The sequence below is a fragment of the Ostrea edulis genome, chromosome 10 (genome assembly GCF_947568905.1).
Source record: "Ostrea edulis chromosome 10, xbOstEdul1.1, whole genome shotgun sequence".
Taxonomy (NCBI): Eukaryota; Metazoa; Mollusca; class Bivalvia; order Ostreida; family Ostreidae; genus Ostrea; species Ostrea edulis.
The window spans coordinates 13,952,673-13,973,812 of NC_079173.1; the positions used below are offsets into that span (position 1 = coordinate 13,952,673).

A 21,140-nucleotide genomic window follows, 5' to 3' on the forward strand; every position below is an offset into this window, starting at 1 on the left:
TCCCATTCATGAGGAAATGGCTATCATTTCAATTGGTATTGAAGGCAAAAACATTGAAATTGTAAATGCTATAGGGTTTAAAGGAATGAATGGGCTATACATTGTATTCCTAAAGTGTGTACACAAGTGTTGTTTTCATCTTCATCCATTTTGTTAGAATTATAGAGCGATTGGATTTACAATGAAATAGCAGATTATTTCCTCCTCACGGATAGACATATTAATGTATGACGTGTTATATTTGTTAATTGGGCAATCACTAACTCACACACAACTGCCGTGGTGGTATAGAGGTAGAGCGTTTGCCCCACATGTGGAAGTTCAGGGTTTGACTCCCAGCCGCATCAGACCTAAGTTGTTAAAACAAGTAGTGACAGTTCCATCGCCAAACGTTCGGCATCAGGTGTGAATGTCACAGGTCCTCGGAGATGACCTTAAAAACGGATGCCACGTGTCACAGTAGGTGTGGCACACTAAAGAACCCTCACTGCTCAATGGCAGTAAGCGCCGAGCAAAGGCCTAAATTTGAAGCCCTTCATCAGTATTGGTGATGTCTCCATACGAGTGAAAAATTCTCGAGAGGGACGTTAAACAAGATAAAATCAATCAATCAAACTCACAAACATGAAGACTTTGTTGTAAATAGGACTGGATCAATACATCAATCTAAAGTACTAATGACATATATACTCCATAAATTTAGTGACATATCAATCTGTAATCTTATTTGGTTTTAAATTCTAGCTAGCTTTCTATGGAAAAAAAAAGATTCACAGATTCAGATAGCAGATCATGTATGTTTGCTACAGTTGTTTTAATGTTTGAAGATGTTGTCTCTCAAAATCTAGGTCTGTGATACACTTATGTTGAATGATTCTGTTAAAACATGTCTTGATGTGTATCATGTTGAGCTAATTTGTATTCATATAAATAATTATGTATCGATACCAAGAAAACCCCACCTCATTTAATCCCTAGTTATGAGGGTGTTTTTCATTTGAATCTGCATGATACAACACAAACTAGTCTGACTCGTAAACATTTTTGCACAATGAAATTTTTGTTGCAACAAACCAATGAAGAGCTTTGACTTCCGTATTTGCAAAAAGCACTTAACCATTAGCCTAAAATGAGATTTCCTTTTTACATAGTAGATTATTGCTGACTATTTTAGTCATATCCTGTATAGGTCTCAGATGGTGTAAACGTTTTTTTTTTAAAAACACACACTACCAATGATAACTCGTCTTTTTCTGCCCTCTTTTTGAAATATTTCATAATCATAAAAATCTGCAACCATACAATAAGTACATGTGTGTATTTATATAATAAAATGATTAATAATAATACTAATAATAGTCAGCATATATATATATATAAATCCTACAATGGCTTCACGGAAATATTGATTCAGTTCAAAATAAACACTCGATTAAATGTTTGATTCATTACCTCAATTTTCGGTGCGTTACGTTTTTTAAATTGGATTTAGTTAAATACATTGTACTCCATCTGTGTGTATCATTTTAACATATGTACAAAGAGACAAACTGGTGACTGAAAACAATCAGGTCATTGTCACGGTGTTAAGTCTGACACACACAATAATGAACTTATACAGTTTAAACTACACAGCCCATCAACATCTTACCACATGGTGGTTTGGCATCATTTTGCTTTTTAAAATTGTGAACCTTCTGAATTAAATCTGTTCCTCAATGTAATCATTTGTGTCTTCTATATAATGTATCATAATGAAAATATTGAAATTTGGTGCAAGTATCACAATGATTGTATCATGTATATATATATCGTGAAGAGGGGCGTTTCAGTCCTAATAATTGTATCATATCCTGAAGAGGGGCATATCGTTTCAGTCTTAATAATTGTATCATATCCTGAAGAGGGATGTATTATTTCAGTTCTAATGATATTGTATCATGCTACATCATGGAGAAAAGCATTTTGTTCAGTCCTATAATACTCACCGACTTGTTCGTTTAATATATGATTTAATTAAATCTATTAACCAATATCTTTCTGAATGTTTTGATTATTGGAAGAGGTTTATGATGCGTAAACTGCCCTAACTTACTTTCTACCGTATATAATGAGGACAAATTACTTTCATTCCTTGTTATTTAATTTAATAACTCATATCATTTGATGAATAATTCTAAAGAAAATAAGAAATTTATATAATGCTGACCAATATTGCCGTAGCAACAAAATGGAAATAGTACGCGACGTCATGCGTAAGACGTCATATAGCGGGACTAAACGGCAACTTTGTTTATGAGATACAAAGAATGTTGATAAAGTGAAACAATCAAATGGCATGTTACAAGTAAAATTAAATTATTACTGTATAAAGTTATTCAACATCTTGATTTAACCCCCTCAAGATTACATCTTGTATGGTTAAAATTATGAAACAATTCTCTCATGCAAAAACACCATCAGAGGAAGCTGAAAAAATTTCAAAAAAGTTTTAAAAAAACAAAAGCACACAGAAATGAACATGACAACGCTGACGATAAACAAAATCATGATGAATTGTTAAGCATTGAGGAGAAGTTACGCTGACGTACGGCATCTATTCCACACTGCAAGGGAAAGGCCACCAAGTGAAGGGCAACGCAAGTATCGTGCTGAAATAAACGTGGGCGGAGACAATAAGAGGTTGCTATGTAAACACACCCTATTGCCAGAAACAGTCAAATTTTGTTGTCAACACGTATAATCAGCACTTTTGATTGTTTTCCATTCTTTGCACTGTCCAAAATCAGCAACATGATGTTGCAACACCAAAGTCAAAAAGTATAGGTACCAATATACCAGCCGAGCATTTGTAGTTCACAAACATCACAAAATTTAACCGATGCTGGCATTAAACAAACTGAAACATGATAAAACAATTAAAATTGCAACATGAAAATTCTTATTAAGCCTAACATTCATTATTCAAAAAAAAAAAAAAATTGAGAAGGCCAAAGATAATTTTCATAGATCTGCTAGTGTTAATGTGGGCCTTTTTCTATTATCTTTGACCAGCATGCAGTAATATCGTTACATTTCTCAAGATCACATAAGAAGGAAACTAAACAGGCAATGTTTCTATCGGGTTTTTTGACTTCTGCATTCTTGCCCCGACATCTACCATGGAATTTCTGCTGATGTAGGAGTTTGTAAGAATATAGGTGGTGGCAAAACTGAAGATAATCTTCTCACAATGCGTAGGGTGTGGCCTTCTCATTGAATGAAGAAATTGTTTGGAGGTTTTTTTCAACACCCAAAAACTGAATGATTTAAACTAATATCCTGCCTAAGATATTTTTTATGGCAAAAAATAAATTCTTATGAAAATGAAATTCATTACAAACATATGATCCATAAACATGTTTTTAAAAAATGGCACATTGCCAGTTGCAAATTATCCATAGAAAAAACTGTGACTTTGCACTGTAAATGCATCAGGCCACAATTATACATTATGATGTATGCACATGAATATATAACAATTGACTCTTTGCTCGAGTACTGTACTCACTTAATAAGAAGAATTTCTTCACATTAAGAGCATATGTAACTTCAGACTTTTACATAACATGCACTCACTAGTCCTGGATAAATTAGTTCACCCCCCCCCCCCCCCCGACAAACAAAAACTGTCTGGGGGGATCGAGGTCTAACTCATGTTGGCACATACGTGAAAATCATCAATTTGAAAATGGAGTAATAAATAATTTTCAACATGTTCTACACAAGTATGCAGTTATACCATAGAATACAATATATATAAAACTCTACATATAAATATACATTCATGATGTGCTTTTATTTCACATCCGAATAATGATATGCAAACAATTTTTCTTTTCAAGTTAATTTACCATTATAGGCCTATATTATACACATGAATGATGAAAACGTATGCAAGGGTACATCATGTCGATGATAAATAAAACACTACAAAACATGATACAATGTATATGTATAGAGTCTATTATATACATGTCTAGGTACTTTTTAACTTTATGTGATACCTCTGGAGTTTTTCTACAACAAAGTGGACTGTCTTCATCCTATCAAAAGTCCAAACATGTTTAACAACAAAAATCACAGCTTTTTCTACAAAAAATACTAGATTGAATAGTACAGGAACTTACAACTCGAGAACCCCGGCTGTTCCGAGGATCCAGATACGTTCGGAGTCTGTCCAGATAGACGTGAGGTGGATCCTTCGCATGAACCCGCTCCTATAAAAACAAAATTCTTGGATCATATAAAAGGATCATAATTGTGGTTTAATCCAGTCAATCAATCTAAAATATGCTGTATTGTATTTGTACTATAACTTAGACAGGATCAAATGCAAAAAGTTTACAAAGGATTTTAAAATCAACTATTTTGTAGATGTACTTTTGAAATGATCCCCCAGGAAGTTATTTTTGTAAATATTTACACTACATGACCCCTGACTGTCTGTTAAAAGAAATTGTAAGGGAAGCCTGGAAAACAATGACTTTTGATCCACTTAATATAGAGTAAAGCAATCTTCCTTAATTCTTAATGCATGCCTCTTTATTAAACCTCAATCTGATTAATAGATTATTTGAATCAACCACACAAAACTTTTATTACAGGTACAATATCATACATGTATATAATCTGTGAATCATCTAATCATCTTGTTTGTGTGGATTAAAAACCACACCAAGCGCTCTCACTCCCTCACCACCTACAAGTTTATTATTTCATTTTTTTTTCTTAGATCAATAATCAGATGCCCCCTGTAAAGATAAATTTCAAGTGGACATTTTTTGTTTTCTCCCCCTGTGTGCTAGATTCTTCATCAGATTTACATTTGTATTTGGGTTAACAAATACTTTGGGTGGCTATTTGTCATTCCCCACTGTGTAGTGTTATACATCATGTCCCCCTGATTCTTATCAAGATAGTATATCATCCCCAGATTTCTAAAGGTTCAGTGCTTCAATAGACACCTGGCTGACCCCAGATATCATGGTATGCTTAATGTATCACCCAATACATTTGTGAACATAACATCTCTATTGAATTCATGTAATAAATTACTTCAATACTAGCTGATTTCATAGTCAGGCATTATATAGATCATTAAGCAACTATTTGTGCTATGTGTAAAATTTACCCTATATCTTCATTATATGAATATACGTACTCAACATTAATATTGCACGGGGACTTTCACTGAATTTAAAATGAAGTTGATAAATATTGCATGAGCTAGTAACAGGATAGAACACCGTAAAAGGTTAAAATTCCTGACACATCTCTGCAGTTACTGGAGATAATGACAACCTAACCTCTCATAACAATTTACCCACCATGCCCATACTAGATTCTCAGTAATGTATGTCATATATGCCTGTCAACTGAAAAGGTACACCATTCTATAGTATATTATACCTAGGACAGGTACTAATTGACATATATACATATAAATGTATGAATCTGTGCATGCTTTTATAGGTGCATGCTTGTATCAAAATCTACATGAGGCCATCTAAATCCTTAAAATTAATGTTATTGAAAAGGAACAAGGATTTCCATGACCATTTAAGGAAGTAATGGGTAAAGTGTTTAGCATTTCACTACTGAGTTAACATACATGCATGTACTTAACTTATGATTAGGCGAGACGAGACAAGGTAATTAACAGACGGAAATGGAGAGAGAGAGAGAGAGAGAGAGAGAGAGAGAGAGAGAGAGAGAGAGAGAGAGAGAATGTAGGAATATCCAGTGATTGAAATTATTCTAAGAGTACCCTACTTGTCAACCCTAAACTTTTACGCTAGCTAGTACACCTGTGTGTATATTTATCATTAAGCTATTCATTAGGCAATTGCTCTGAGACCCTACACTTGGAACATTGTGACTGCAACCTTTATCCCCCAATTCCACATGAAGCTTATCCACCTCTCTAAGACAAATGTCCCCCTAAGACAATAGAAATCAATATGGATATTTGCATTAGCTAATGTAATCTAATTAACAGTGATAAATCGCCTACAGTTTCCTTTATTATCTCTGGAGTTTCAGAAATGTGTCCCAGGTTATAAATCATGATGAAATCACAAGAAAATAATCGCTGCTATGCAATCCAAACGAACAATACTTCATATTGTGTTTGTGCAGCACTTTGCATTTTTCCTAAGTTCTATGTATTCAAACTACATGTCAATCCCCACTGCTGCAGGAATGAACTTGAGACTCTTAATTGTTGATCTGAGTCAACTTCTCATTCCCCCATATGCCTCACAGCAAAATTCACCCCGACATTAATTGATTTCATTTCACTTAAGCCTGGCGGGATGACATTTTTTCTCTCTCCCTCTCTCAATCTCATAGTTTTCACTTTTGGGATCTAGGCATTCATGCAGGAACCATAGATCTAAAATAGCGAGTTGATGTTAAATACACATGTACGTATCCTTGAAGGCAGGATCTTTGTCTGAGTTCCATATGATTTTTAAATCATCTTATCTAATTAACCATGAAACACTTGTATAACAGGGCTGAATGATTCAATCTGCTTTTACAGAAAGGGAAATCAAGTAACCTATGCCATCTGTTGGAAAATATTGGCCCACATGAACCACCTAGACTTATATATATCTCTGGCTACAGTAGGATAATTTGATGCATTATTTTTTTCATGATGATGACACACAGAGAATGATTCTTTCACATACTGACCGAGGTTTAGTTATAAATTCATCATCACCCCTCCTGTAGTCCTTTATGCAAAAGAAGCTGTGCTCATTCCACCTTAACTGAGCTATTTTTTAAGGGCAGTTAAGCGTTAGCATTTCATAAATGAAAACACTTGATTGCATGTTTGGGGACTATCATGTATATTTGTAAGTGGGACATATTGTCCCTCCCCCCTTCCTCCTAACTGTCTAATCCCAAATTTTATTACTATATAGCATGCTAGTCTATTGACAATTTGTTCAACCTCCTATCATGTATAGAAGAGTTAGTTGTGCCAATCTCCATCAACAATTTCAAGATGAAGAGTACATTATACCCGAATGACACTAAACCATTCACAATGACTTATTCTAAAATAGCCAGCTTTTGTCCATGGCAACTTGAGAATTGTTTCCAAAAAATATGTGACTTTAAAAATAAATAAATGATTCACGGTGAGAAATCTTTGCAAGTGGAGGATATAAATTGAATTCTGTGGAAAAAAAATTCCCACACGAATGAAAATTGGTTTGAGTAGTTCATGAATAGAGAGACATAGTACTATTTTAACTGTATACCCATGAACTTACTACTGGAAACAAATGGTGGATAGAGCTCAGTGCACACATTGTATTTTCTGTAACAGCATGCAGTTAGTTACCAATTATCATAACAAAGACCTAAAACATTCATGTATACAAAATGCCAGCCAATTGGTATGTCATGACATGGAATCTATTTCTCCAATATACCATCTGCCTCTTCTGGAGCTTACTCTGTGTAATGACAGGGCGCCATGTACTTGAACCATTGTGGATTTGGTATTTAAGAAATGCTTATAACTTTTCTACATAAAGATGATATCTAGAGATCTGAAGCCTGGATTCTCCCAGCTTAAACGTTACAAGAATGTTTTTGATTTTTGTGTATTAAGAGGTCAAGGACACAGCGTATCTTCCCAGAAAAATATTCAACAGGTTCATGTATGTTTCATATCGATACTCGCATGTTATGCTATTTACAGAAATTTATATTTACGATAATTAAAAGAGATAATAAACTGTTTATCTAAACATGTGATGTGTCTAACCAAAATTTCCGTTGCTGAATCTAAACATCCATTTTCACTGCACATTCTAAACCAGGTAAAATTATCACCCCTAAACATCATATTTAATGATTCTAAAAAAAAAAACAGAAAAAAATATTTCAAAAACTGAAATTAATACACTCAATTTGCTCTACATTACAATTAAGTATACTTATTTTTACAAAGGAAAGTCATGATACACTCAAAATAGAACACAAAGAGAACATTATTAATACCAATTAACACATTAAAAGACCCAGAAATCTCGCAATAATCTCTAGAAGCTAGGGAGTATCCAATACTTCTCTGTGTGTAATGCAATATTGTCTGATAGCCATTTTCTTTCCCACAGCTATGCAAATGTATTCTTACTTAATGTTTTAAAAAATTATTGTGAGTGCATGCTAATACATGCAGGTCTCACGTTTATAGATAAGATTGAATGATGAAGAATGAGAAGAATGATTTTTTTGTATTTTGAACTTCCAAGAAAATCAACATCGTTCTCACAGTTATGTAATGAGATTACATATGTGTAAATCCCATTTCTTTCCATTTATTTTTTCTCCACTCTTTTTGCATGTTGTAAGCTGCTTTATTTGTTTAATTCCTGCCGGAGCAACGCACAAGGTAGACCTGCCAAGAACTCACTTCCTCATGAAATTAAAGAACTCTCATAAAAACATCATTGCCAAATGTTTCAACTTGAGTTCATTAAACTGTAAGTTTACAATGTATATATAGTTAATGCAAAATGGATGTTGTGGGAAGTACATGTACATGAATAAGTATAAATAGCATAAATTTGTACAGTGCATGTATTATACACATGCTTTATTACATTTAGAAAATCCTCAATCAGTCGTAATCTTCTCACAAATGTACACACCCATCCATCCACACACACACATCCACACACATACATACACCCATCCACACACACACACACACATCCACACATATATATACCCACACATGCCCATCCATCCACACATACATACACCCATCCACAAACACACACCCATCCATCCATCCACCCACACACACCCATCCACCCATCCATCCACACACGCCCATCCATCCACACATACATACACCCATCCACACATACATATACCCATCCATCCACACACACCCATCCATCCATCCACACATACATACACCCATCCACACACACACACACACACACACATACATCCATCCACAAACACACACCCATCCATCGACCCACACACACCCATCCACACATACATACACTCACATCCGCACATGCACTTGCCATCCACACATGCACATCTACCCACACATACATGTACATTACACACATGTACACCTACACCCATTTATTGAACAATACTCAGTATGACATATTATTGGGATTCTGTCAAATTTCCCAATTCTCAGAAACTGGAGCCAATAAAAGACCCCATTCCAAGCGTAAAATAGACCAATTCTTCTCAAAAACTGAAAAATTATTTTCAAAATGTAAGGTTCAAATGTACCTCCTTATCACAATGCTCATTTCTGAATTAGTACTTGCTTTCATTTAGACCAACATAAAATATATATGTGTGTGTTTGCTATTTCACTCCCCCCAAAATTAGGTAGGGTAGGTAGGTAACACATTTTGTTGTAACAAAACATTTTACTCTAAGTCCTGGTTTTTGATACACTTTGAATACATGTCTATACTTTTCAAACATTTTGAAGATCAATAGTAGTCAAAATGTAGATCAGAAAAACTCAAATGCGAAAAGAAAAAATATTTCCAGTTTGAAAATTGCAGATTTTCATTTTATTTGTATATATATATTGTCAATAAAATCTTTAGGGTTAATTGGCATAAAAAATGTAGGGAAACCAGAAACAAACATATATTTTATTTTGGCCTTATGATTGACTATATTATTATAAACACACACACACACATACAATCTTGAAGAAAATGTCTACTACTTTTCTCAAAGGCTCAGTCCCCAACAAAAATTATAGAGTGATATCATCTTTGGGTTTTCAGCTCTGAATGATATTTCCCCTCACCTGATCACATATCAAGTCCCATTTCTTCTCATCGTCATATCCTTTGAGTACTTTGGCCTTGTCTGGTGGCAGATCCATCGAGGCCTACAAAAATCACATAAAATATTAATTACACTAATCGCCTAAAACATCGCAACATAAAATGCATTTTAACAGCAATACAGAAGTCAGAGTTTATGGCATTGCAATTTTACAGTTGCAATGTATGAAGTATTACAGTGTGACACATATATCAGTTTTACAGCAATAATTTAGGAGAGGGGGGAGGGGTGGGTACAGTACTGTCTCTGTCAGAGCAATTGTACAGTAATATTGTAATAAAACCTTACGGCACTGTCTTATACAAATATTGTACAGTGGTAATGTTACAAGCAAACATTACAACACTTTCACTCCTATACAGATATTTTACAGTGGTAATTTATGTAAGTAAACACTACAACACTTTCAGAACATTACACCACTGTCTATACATTACTGAGATATATTGTACAGTGTTAATGTAACAGAATATTACACCACCGTCTATACAATACTGAGATATTGTACAGTGTAATGTAACAGAACATTACACCACTGTCTATACATTACTGAGATATATTGTACAGTGTTAATGTAACAGAATATTACACCACTGTCTATACATTACTGAGATATATTGTACAGTGTTAATGTAACAGAATATTACACCACTGTCTATACAATACTGAGATATTGTACAGTGTTAATGTAACGGAACATTACACCACTTTCTATACAATACTGAGATATTGTACAGTGTTAATGTAACGGAACATTATACCACTGTCTATACAATACTGAGATATTGTACAGTGTAATGTAACAGAACATTACACCACTGTCTATACAATACTGAGATATTGTACAGTGTTAATGTAACGGAACATTACACCACTGTCTATACAATACTGAGATATTGTACAGTGTTAATGTAACGGAACATTATACCACTGTCTATACAATACTGAGATATTGTACAGTGTTAATGTAACAGAACATTACACCACTGTCTATACAATACTGAGATATTGTACCGTGTTAATGTAACGGAACATTACACCACTGTCTATACAATACTGAGATATTGTACAGAATAACAAACAGAACATTACACCACTGTCTATACAATACTGAGATATTGTACAGTGTAATAGAACATTACACCACTGTCTTTACAATACTGAGATATTGTACAGTGTTATAAACAGAACATTACACCACTGTCTATACAATACTGAGATATTATACAGTGTTAATGTAACAGAACATTACACCACTGTCTATACAATACTGAGATATTGTACAGTGTAATATAACAGAACATTACACCACTGTCTATACAATACTGAGATATTGTACAGTGTTATAAACAGAACATTATACCACTGTCTATACAATACTGAGATATTGTACAGTGTAATATAACAGAACATTACACCACTGTCTATACAATACTGAGATATTGTACAGTGTTAATGTAACAGAACATTACACCACTGTCTATACAATACTGAGATATTGTACAGTGTTAATGTAACAGAACATTACACCACTGTCTATACAATACTGAGATATTGTACAGCGATAATGTAACGGAACACTGCCTGTCAAACAAAAAGATTTTAATTGCGTTGATGTACTGTTGTGGAACATGTTACATCACCACATCTCCAAGATAATATACTAAACATTATGAGGACAATAAACAAGAAGTTTCATCCCGTCCAGTGTCCACAGGATGAGAAATATTAAGGACTCCTAGCCAAATTGTGAGTGCAAACAATTATGCATTTATTTGTGCCTGCACCTGCTTATAGAATGATTTTTTTCATTTCAAATCCTCTCACAATTCATAATTCATTAATACTCAGATGCATTGCAGATGCACAGCTGCAAGTGTATCAGTGCACAATTACTTTTTAGAGGCTATATTATAATGGTTTTGGCATCATACATCCTATCTTAACAGCATGATAATAGCTCGGTTTCACCATGTTTACTATGAAGATAAGATTATCCAGGAAGAAAATACTTCAAATGAGGAAAAGAGACAGTGTTGTTTCAATTAATTCATTGACTGCAATACAAAATAAATCACTAATCTAAAACTGTAATGCATCTACATTTTCAAATGGAAAGAGAAAATATTTCATGAAATACAACTTTCCTTGGGCATGTTTTTCACAAATGGTGAACAAAAAAAAGGGGGGGGGGGATAAAACAAAATTTATGTACACTGCAATTTAAATGCATGCAAGAAACATGAAAGTGCAACTGCATATTCAGACTGAAAGAATCTACTCAGCAGGAGGGGAGGGAAGGTGCAAACTTTGATTATCTGAAGAGAAACATTGCTCTGGTTCCAAATTGTAACACCATAATGTAAACATGGCAAAAATAAGCTGAAAGAAGTGTTAAGTCTCAGGGTGGGGCTCCATTTAACAAAATATCCACACTTGATGGATAAGGATTACAGCAGGGGTTTGACGAAACTTCAATATGAAATATGCCAAAATCACTAAAACATCATTAGTTGGGCAAGTATATAATGACTTCCTATATACATTCAATCAAACTCATTCTACATAGGATAAGAAATTGAATATAAACTTTCTGCACTATGAATGAACCCCACAGGTATCACTCTGGTAAAATACTGAAAACCGTTACTTTTTAATCAAACACATGTCCCATGTTCAACTTCTTCAAATGCATACCCTACATATTTCAAATTCTACGTTCAGTTTGAAATTCAAATTTTGAGATTTCAGTGCAGATAGTGTTCAAATACCTTATGTCAAGGAGTGAACTGCATGACTGTAACTTATTTTGGGGTTGAAGAATTTTTATTCTTTATTGCAATTTCATTTCTCTTCAAGGAGAACTCAAATTTGTGAATATGTCCCGACCATAAAAACCATGAAAACTAAACACCCCCCAACTTGCAGGGCTATTCATCATATATATATATATATATATATATATATATATATATATATATATATATATATATTAATTAAACACCCCCCAACATGAAGGGCTATTCATCATATATATATATATATATATATATATATATATATACACACACACACACATACATTATTACAAATACAAACTTATCCCAGTATAATCCACACCCTAGTAAACAAAATAATTTATCTTAATTTGTTTGATGTGTCTGGCAGTCATAAACCAAACTGTTGCATTACATTTGTCAATAACCCAATAGTGCATTATGTACAGGACATAAACATGATCCCCTCCTTGGTGTACTACATTCATCCCTCACCCAGTGCCAGGTCACACCTCCAGCTGTCTGAATAATCATCTCTGGCGGGATCAGTAGAGTAATGGCAAGGGTTAAAGCCCCTCCATAACAACTGGCAAGACTTCACTTGTGAAAGGTCTTGGAAGTGAAATCTGAACTATGTACATGAACCAGTGACTCTTCAGAAAATTGAATCATTTCCTAGTTGCATTTACAACCTCACTTAACCTTGTAATGAATATATATGTGCAGATCTACTTTGATAGTGTTCTTTGAAGAAGTACTGACTTCCTTTCCAACCACGTTTTACAAAGTTGACAAGAGAGGGGAGGGAGGAAGACAGAACTTTGAATAATCAGATATACATTATACATAAAACATAGTGGCCATCTCCATAATAAGCATCACTTCCTAGGAAGACCTTTTAATCTAGACGACATCACCAGGGCTGTGACTGAATTCCTTAGAAATCAGAGGAAAGCTGGTTAAAATAGGAGGGAAACACCTCACCCTACCTGAAAAAATATGATTTTCTGTGTCACCCAAAGTGTTTAATTTTTTTTCCCAAAAATTGAGCTAATCGAAGGATTTCCTCTGAAAAGAGGGAAAATCACACCCCTGCACCACTAACATCACTGATCAGGGAGCAGTAATTATCCAAACAGTTTGTATGTAATGCGTGACTGAAAGAATGGGGTCAATCAAAAACTTCTTACACTAAAAAGTATATAATATGTACATGTGTTCACCAGCAGATTCCTATTTTAGCATAGACCTTTCATGCTATACCAACAGTGCTATTCTCTGTTCATCATTGTACAACATGCACAAGTGGTTGAACTTATTCAGGATTTACTTAACTAGTGAATACATCTGTTCCAATTGCACTACCGGTATAAAATGTTATACCTTTTTTTTTTTTAATTTCCACAAATGTTTTTAAATTTGAATTGATTTATAATGAAATCCAAGAAGTTAAAGAGTGATTAGAAATACAAAACTTTTTGTCACTCATTGTTTAAATAAGTTGACGAACAATTTGTGTTAATTTTGAGGAAATTTCATAATACCAAAATATCTATTTATGTATGTATGTCACTTAGGCTTTTGTGACCGGTTTCCATAATAATGGAATCCAGGTTTGGTCATCATGGTCATAATGAAAAGTTTTAAAATAAAAAAATTAATTAATATTTCAAGCACTATTAGTAATATATGTATATTCCCTAAGCTTGTTTTCATAGCACAATAAAACTGTGGAGTAGTGTTGTCCCCTACTTGTTGACCATAGTTGTCAATCATTGCATCACGTACAGTACATCCTACTGTATGTGAGTTCAATGCAGGTCAATGGAAATCAAACAATGGGTGTGGCTTTGAATACATGACACAAGACATTGATGATTAAGAAATCTGACTATATATACGTTATAGTTAAAACTTGTGACATTCCTATATTTAATGAATAAATACATTAATGTACTAATCATATATGTGGTCTGTGGTGTGTTTTGTTGCATGATCAACACACTCACAATGTTGACTAAGCCTCAACACAATGAGCGAATAAACTGTCAGACATGACATTACAATGAGTCTCTGAACATGTCATGGGATGTATTAATTGTCAATAAATGCATCATTTTTAATTCATATAAATCTGCAAGCAATGACCTAGCAATCCCTAACCACCTGCAAAGCCAATATACTGTTCTGTCCATCAGAACTCAAGAATATGGGGTTTTTTTTAATAAAGAATTCAATCCTAATAATATAGAATATCTTTCATCTTCACTCTGTGAAATTTAATCATGAGTATACCATAATTTGTGGGTGTGTATATATTTCTCTGGAAAATACCTGTTTGGTGTGTAGGTTACCTGGTAGTGGGACATATCCATTAAAGGTCAATATTTTGCTGTGGGCACTGCAATTGATCATTTTTTTCTATTTTTGAGTTACATACAAAATATCTGAAATACACATCATGTATCCATTAATATAAAGCTTGTGTATGTTTAGATCTTATTCTTAACAATCCTCCCTGCTGAGATTATCAGGCTAAATGGTTATAGGCATGTTTTATTGTATGGAAACAATTGGTGCTCTCTATAAAAAGCTATTACTTCTCTGGATCAAACACTAAAAATGCTGTTCCTTTGTATGAACTTCGGGAATATTTTAAAAATAAATTTGCTTTACACACTAACAATGGTGTCTTTCTATATATGCAAACAAAGCATACACGCAGTATACATGTGGGTTTCTTTGAACTAACTTTTGTATGTACATGTATGTACACGAACCCTATATCATGCTTATCGATATTATTAAGTTATAAATGCAACTGTACAACATTGTGATCCCTAAATAACGTTTCATTGATTGACAACAATGTTGACTTGCCATGACAGTCACTGTTAATTTCATGTATGTATAACAATCCTCTTTACCAGTTAATAAATTAAAATCTCAACTTCATTCCAAGTACTTTTACATCCTTGAACATATTTCAGAGAACAAGTTTTATTTAGGAAAAAGGAAATATTGATCAAATATACTTTCAATCTTTGGGGGCACTTCATTTTGTAATTTATTGAAAAACTGACAGAAATTTTACACTAAAAGAACAGTGCATCACCGATTACCTTTCCTCGGATTTATGAATGATTTACAATTATGGTACTGTGTATGTCTGATGAGTCTTTAATATCTGTCTTCCAGCATGACATTGGGCAATATCAAAAGTTTTTTTTTAGTCTTGATCATGTTGATGATAGGTAGGGGTAACCGGTTTAATGATATGGCCTTGTGAAGATATATGGGATAATCTCAATGTGTACAGTATACCATTATGCCACTGTAAGGAGAGGGTATACATATCTAATATTAGGATTATTACATATATTGAATATAAGTAATTCTACACTAATATATACCAAAGACGTCTGAGCATTAGATCTGACTGGCAATAATCAATCTGGTGTACAGTACATTGATTGATGTTGGCGTCAATAAAACACACAAAAAAACTTCCTGCAAATGTGAATCCCGTTAATATTTCAACTTCACAGTTTATAAATCCACAGGAAAACAATATTAACATTATATATACGTGTTGTCAGAGACAGTTACGTACCAAGACTTTAGTAAACCTCTTCTCCAGTTCATGGGGGTCGGGCATGGGTAAGCGCATAGGCATGGCTACAGACGTCCTCAGATCAAATCCTCTATGGTTATTATGCATACTTTCACCATTACCCATTTCTATCAAAGGCGTTACGCGATCTAGCTCTTCACCACTCTGACTTTCGTCAAAGTGGTCCGAGCTCTCTGTTGATCTGAAATCGGTGTTGGTTCCATTTTCTGTACATAAAAACAATGAGCGGTTAAGGTTGTTTTCTTACGATAACTTGCACACATTGCATTTCTCTATATATAATATTGTAATGAAGTTCGTCATTCAAAATTGTTTATATCCTAGGATAGCCACACTAATCAGTTTCCTCTTTCAGTATATTGTACAGGAAGAACGGTCATCCAGGCTCTGATGTTATGAGTCATCGCACTTTCTCGCGAGAAAAGAAAATCTGAATCAGTGTAACGCTTATCCCGATAGACGCTTGCATACGTAACGGGGACCGTATCAAAATATCTTAATCTTCGTTTAATACATGTTATTAATACCATTAGCCTTTTTTCAAAAATGTTTAAGAAATTGAACATAAAATGAGGACATGCGCTTGCTTAGGGTATTAAATGCATGACTCAATATTGGAGAGAGAGAGAGAGAGAGAGAGAGAGAGAGAGAGAGAGAGAGAGAGAGAGATTTCATGTCACTTAAAACACTTACTTGTCAATGAATATTTGACACGCGCTAATAAATAGAAAGTTATACACAAAAGTATAGCAGCATAAATCTAATATATATATCCAGTATCATTTATATAAGTATATACATATGCATGCACAATTGCACATAATAATTAACGATATAGCTCACTATATAGTGTATATACATATTTTTTTTTTCAAATAGAATACTATTATCTGTAAAACAGTACACATTTTCAACAGTGTACATATGAGATTTAAAAAAAATATATAACTCAATCATTAGTAACAATGCTGAAGATGAAGAAAATGGACTAGTTATTCAAATATCCCTTCCAATATGTACCATCACTAAAACCTCTCTGATACGATATACTAAGGTACACGTATAAAAACAGCTTACCATCGCTGTAGTCGCCCTCCGGGATCTCATTAAGGTACAAGTTACTGCTGTCAATGCTGAAGGACATGTACCGTCCCTTCTTAAACTCAGCCAGAAATCCAAGAGGATCATCGTCATTGTCATCCATTTCATCGAAAATCGTCAAATCATCACACAATCAACGATGGAAATCCAGATTTTTTAAATTTTTTTTTTTATATAAATATCAAATAATTACAAATATAAGAAATAAATAGATAAACGTATTCTATTCAATCTTTCTTCCGTTTCAAGTATTGCATATGGAACAGAAATGTGTGAAACTAAAAAACAGAGATCCTTATTTCTTTCAAAAATAGCATTTTAGCCATTTAACACACAATAAACGAGCAGTTTTCGAACATAAACACCAGACGACAGATTTATGCCGCACCGTCACGCAGTTGTACAATAAATTTCTCTCCTTTTTCCTCTGCCGCATTTCATCACAGCCTTGTGCTTCTTGTTAAAACTTTTAAGATCCCTACCTCCTCTGTGTATTATCCAAACAGGAAGTGAATGGAGGAAATTTCTCATTTCACGTGAAGTTGTTTTGACCTCCGTGTTGATTTTCAGCGACAGATTTAAGAGGATGTGGAATATTGACACATTTTTAAAGAACTAAAATTACTCGCGTGTGTGGCTCACAATCGTTCAAATTCATCTCCTAAAGTTTACGCACTTCTGAAATGCCAATTTTTTTTGTGTGTGTTCTTGACACACGCAATGGGCACCGTCACTTGACTAATCCAAACTCAAGGAAATTACACAATGTGCGCGAAATCATTCCCTATGAAATTTCACAGGCATTAAGGCATGGTTTGAAACTTAGGATATCATATTTTTGCTGTAAACAGTTGTTCTCATATTTATATACACACGAATGCTTGCTCGGTAGCTTAATGCATTGAAAGGGGGCAGCTCTATATCCCTGAACGTGGTAAAGTTATTTAGATATGAGATAAAAAGTTAAATGTTGTAGATTATAAGACGATACGTTTATACTATCAAGGGAAGCATGAATCATGAGTCTGTGTTTTCTGCGGTTTGATAGATTTCAAACCAACTCCAGATGCAATACACATTGTCAAAAACAGCTGGCTGGGATCAAAACGTCTATTTATTTGAAGACTGGTACAAATAGATGTAGAAAGCGGGATAACTTTATAACTTTAGCCCCCTTCTCTCTCTCTCTCTCTCTCTCTCTCTCTCTCTCTCTCTCTCTCTCTCATGTCATGAGCTTGTATAATTTTCTTTAAAACCTTCACTTCCATGCTCATGCATGCATGAATAATAACATTTTTATTATGTAAAGAACGATAATTGAAGTTTGCACACAATATCGACATCATGCTTAATAAAATAATTAGACGACTTGGCTGTGTGTGAAAGTAAACAAATTTGTAATCTCTCATTGACAAAGATTCAATATTTCGCAAACGGTGCTGCGCATTCTATTGATTTCTGACGTGAAAAACGAACTCCGAATTATTCCCCAGAGACCACAAAGAAAGGTCCCCCAAGCAGCCGACTGTATAGCGATCAAACAGAAGTAGTCTACAAAATTCTACAAGTTATACAAGTGTAAAACAAACCTCTTAAAACATGCGTTCTACATATACATTTATATACATTTTAAATAAATTGATGGTTAACCATATTAGAAATTTAATTCGACTCTTTACACAACAGAAACATTTACACGTTGAAATTTGATATTATATTTCTTTTGTTCACAAATTTTAAAATAATTAAAGGAACGGCCTTCATGTATAAGTACATCGGAATGAATAAAAAAAATTCTAGTGTTGAAAACTTTAAAACAAAAAAAGTATGTGCACATGACATTAAAACTCACATTTGCTTAACTGCAGCACTGAATCTGTCGAACGAAAATTGCATCCCAATATTTTCCCCCTAAGAGCTGCAGTCCTTCGGCCAGTATTTTTAAAATGTCATAACGGTACTTGAACAAATCTGACAGGTACATTAAAAATTAAGTGTGTAAGTTGCCCCCCCCCCCCCCCCCCCCAATTAAATTTATATCACGTTTATAACTTAGTTTATTGAAATCTTGAGAAACATCTCATTGGTATACATTGTAGTACAGTTACATGGTTATCAAGTAGCAATACACACTAGTGAGTATAACCGTGTACACTCTGTAAGGTGGTCGCACCATTAAGTCCAGTGCATGGCGGATTTAAGGGGGGCGCAGCCAGTGCCCCCCCCTCCCCCCTAAAATTTTCAAATTTAAGGTAAATCGTGACAAAATCTTTTGATTTCTTAAATTACTTTATTGGGAAAATTAATTTTTTCCCAAAACCCCTTAAAATTTGCGTCATTTTATTAATTCCACCTTATAAAAAAATTGTAGAAAATATTACAAATGATTGAATAGGAGACATATTTCAAGCTCTATAAAATCCGCTCAAGGCGTCCCCCAGATCCCCTGCCTCATAAAGTGACGCCCCCCGTAACCACAATTCCTGGATCCGCCCCTAAAGTCAAAGGAAAATCAGTTACATTTTTTTCTCCATGTCACGTAATGATATCATTAAATGAGTCTAACAAAGCTATACCCTATGTGTTTCACAGGCACTTGACGTTTTAAATATCTATAATAAAAAAAATTGTCTTCCTGTAAACAGAATATTAATTTTTTTTTATCATAGATATTTAAAACGTCAAGTGTCTGTAATGTGTTTGGAGTTTCCTTTATTTTTGTTGTGGACGTGACCGAATGATCCGGAAAAAAGTTGTCGACAATTGCAGAACATTGGATAAGAGCTGTTACATACATGTACATGTTAGAAAATAATACATGCGTGAAACAGAGTATTTATCGGTATATTGAGAGTAGTCTCTGCCAATGTCTGCGCTTTGGGAAATTTAGAGAAACGTGCAAAATTAAAGTTTTACGAGTTCCACACCATACTGTGATAATAAGCGGGGAAGTTAATCTTCGTTAATGATTTATTAGATAGAACACAAGGAAATTTTTAATTTGCAATTAACAGAGAAGACAATGAGCATACTGGACCGGGCTGATCCAGAAGATTTTGAAAGAGGGGTTAGAGGTTGTGACCTAAGTGTGTACCTTTATCGCCCTCAAAAAGAGGGGGTTGGTGAAGACATCAAAATGGCCAAAATTGAATGTTCATCCAAATAGGGGGAGGGGTACGACTCCCCTACCCCCACCCTCCCAAAGATCTGCGACCGCAATACATGCATGTGTCGATAATATTTTAATTAACCACAGAAAATCAGTACCAGTAGGTCTTCAGTTTACCGTAATGATTGACCAAAGATTAAATAAATAAGCATGATATTGTGGCATAGGACCCACCACAAGTACATGACCCCCGGAAAAAAAAACTACCCCGGTCATTTGAAAACTTTCCGCCATGAGGAATAGTATTGAATTAAAGTTAGTATATAGTTCTTCCCTAATGGTGGATCACATGCTCTGGGTTACAATCTTCCTCCTCTCGTTTCCGAATTTTCAGTAAACTTGTGTTTCTGAACTAGTTTTTTTTTTTTTTTGGCTTGTTGGGGATCTACAACGTCAAACGCTACAACTACCCGAGTGATTGATGGACAACCGCACAATATTTAACAACCAACGTTCATTAAATGGTTTTTATAATATTGGAGCTATCATATTTTAGATATGATTTGTGTGTTTTCTATCCTTGGGCTATAGTGACAGACACTGCACGCGA

General features: G+C 34.3%; 1 protein-coding gene across 7 annotated transcripts in view; it reads right to left on the reverse strand.

The window, feature by feature from the left end:
• Positions 1-18,781, reverse strand: part of LOC125666847 (formin-like protein) — a 53,784-nt gene extending 35,003 nt beyond the window's left edge. For 3 of the 7 annotated variants that reach the window (XM_056152040.1, XM_056152039.1, XM_056152037.1), the window contains exons 1-4: positions 17,398-18,781; positions 16,300-16,526; positions 9,869-9,952; positions 4,170-4,259 (exon numbers count right to left, since the gene is read on the reverse strand). In XM_056152040.1, coding sequence (XP_056008015.1) covers positions 4,170-4,259; positions 9,869-9,952; positions 16,300-16,526; positions 17,398-17,524 — 528 coding nt within the window. In that variant the 5' untranslated portion in view covers positions 17,525-18,781. Of the gene's footprint in view, positions 1-2,591; positions 2,652-4,046; positions 4,086-4,169; positions 4,260-9,868; positions 9,953-16,299; positions 16,527-17,013; positions 17,038-17,397 lie in introns of all 7 variants that reach the window. The other 4 variants (XM_056152038.1, XM_048900172.2, XM_056152036.1 and 1 more) reach the window with 3 other exon arrangements.
• Positions 18,782-21,140: the final 2,359 nt, after the last annotated feature.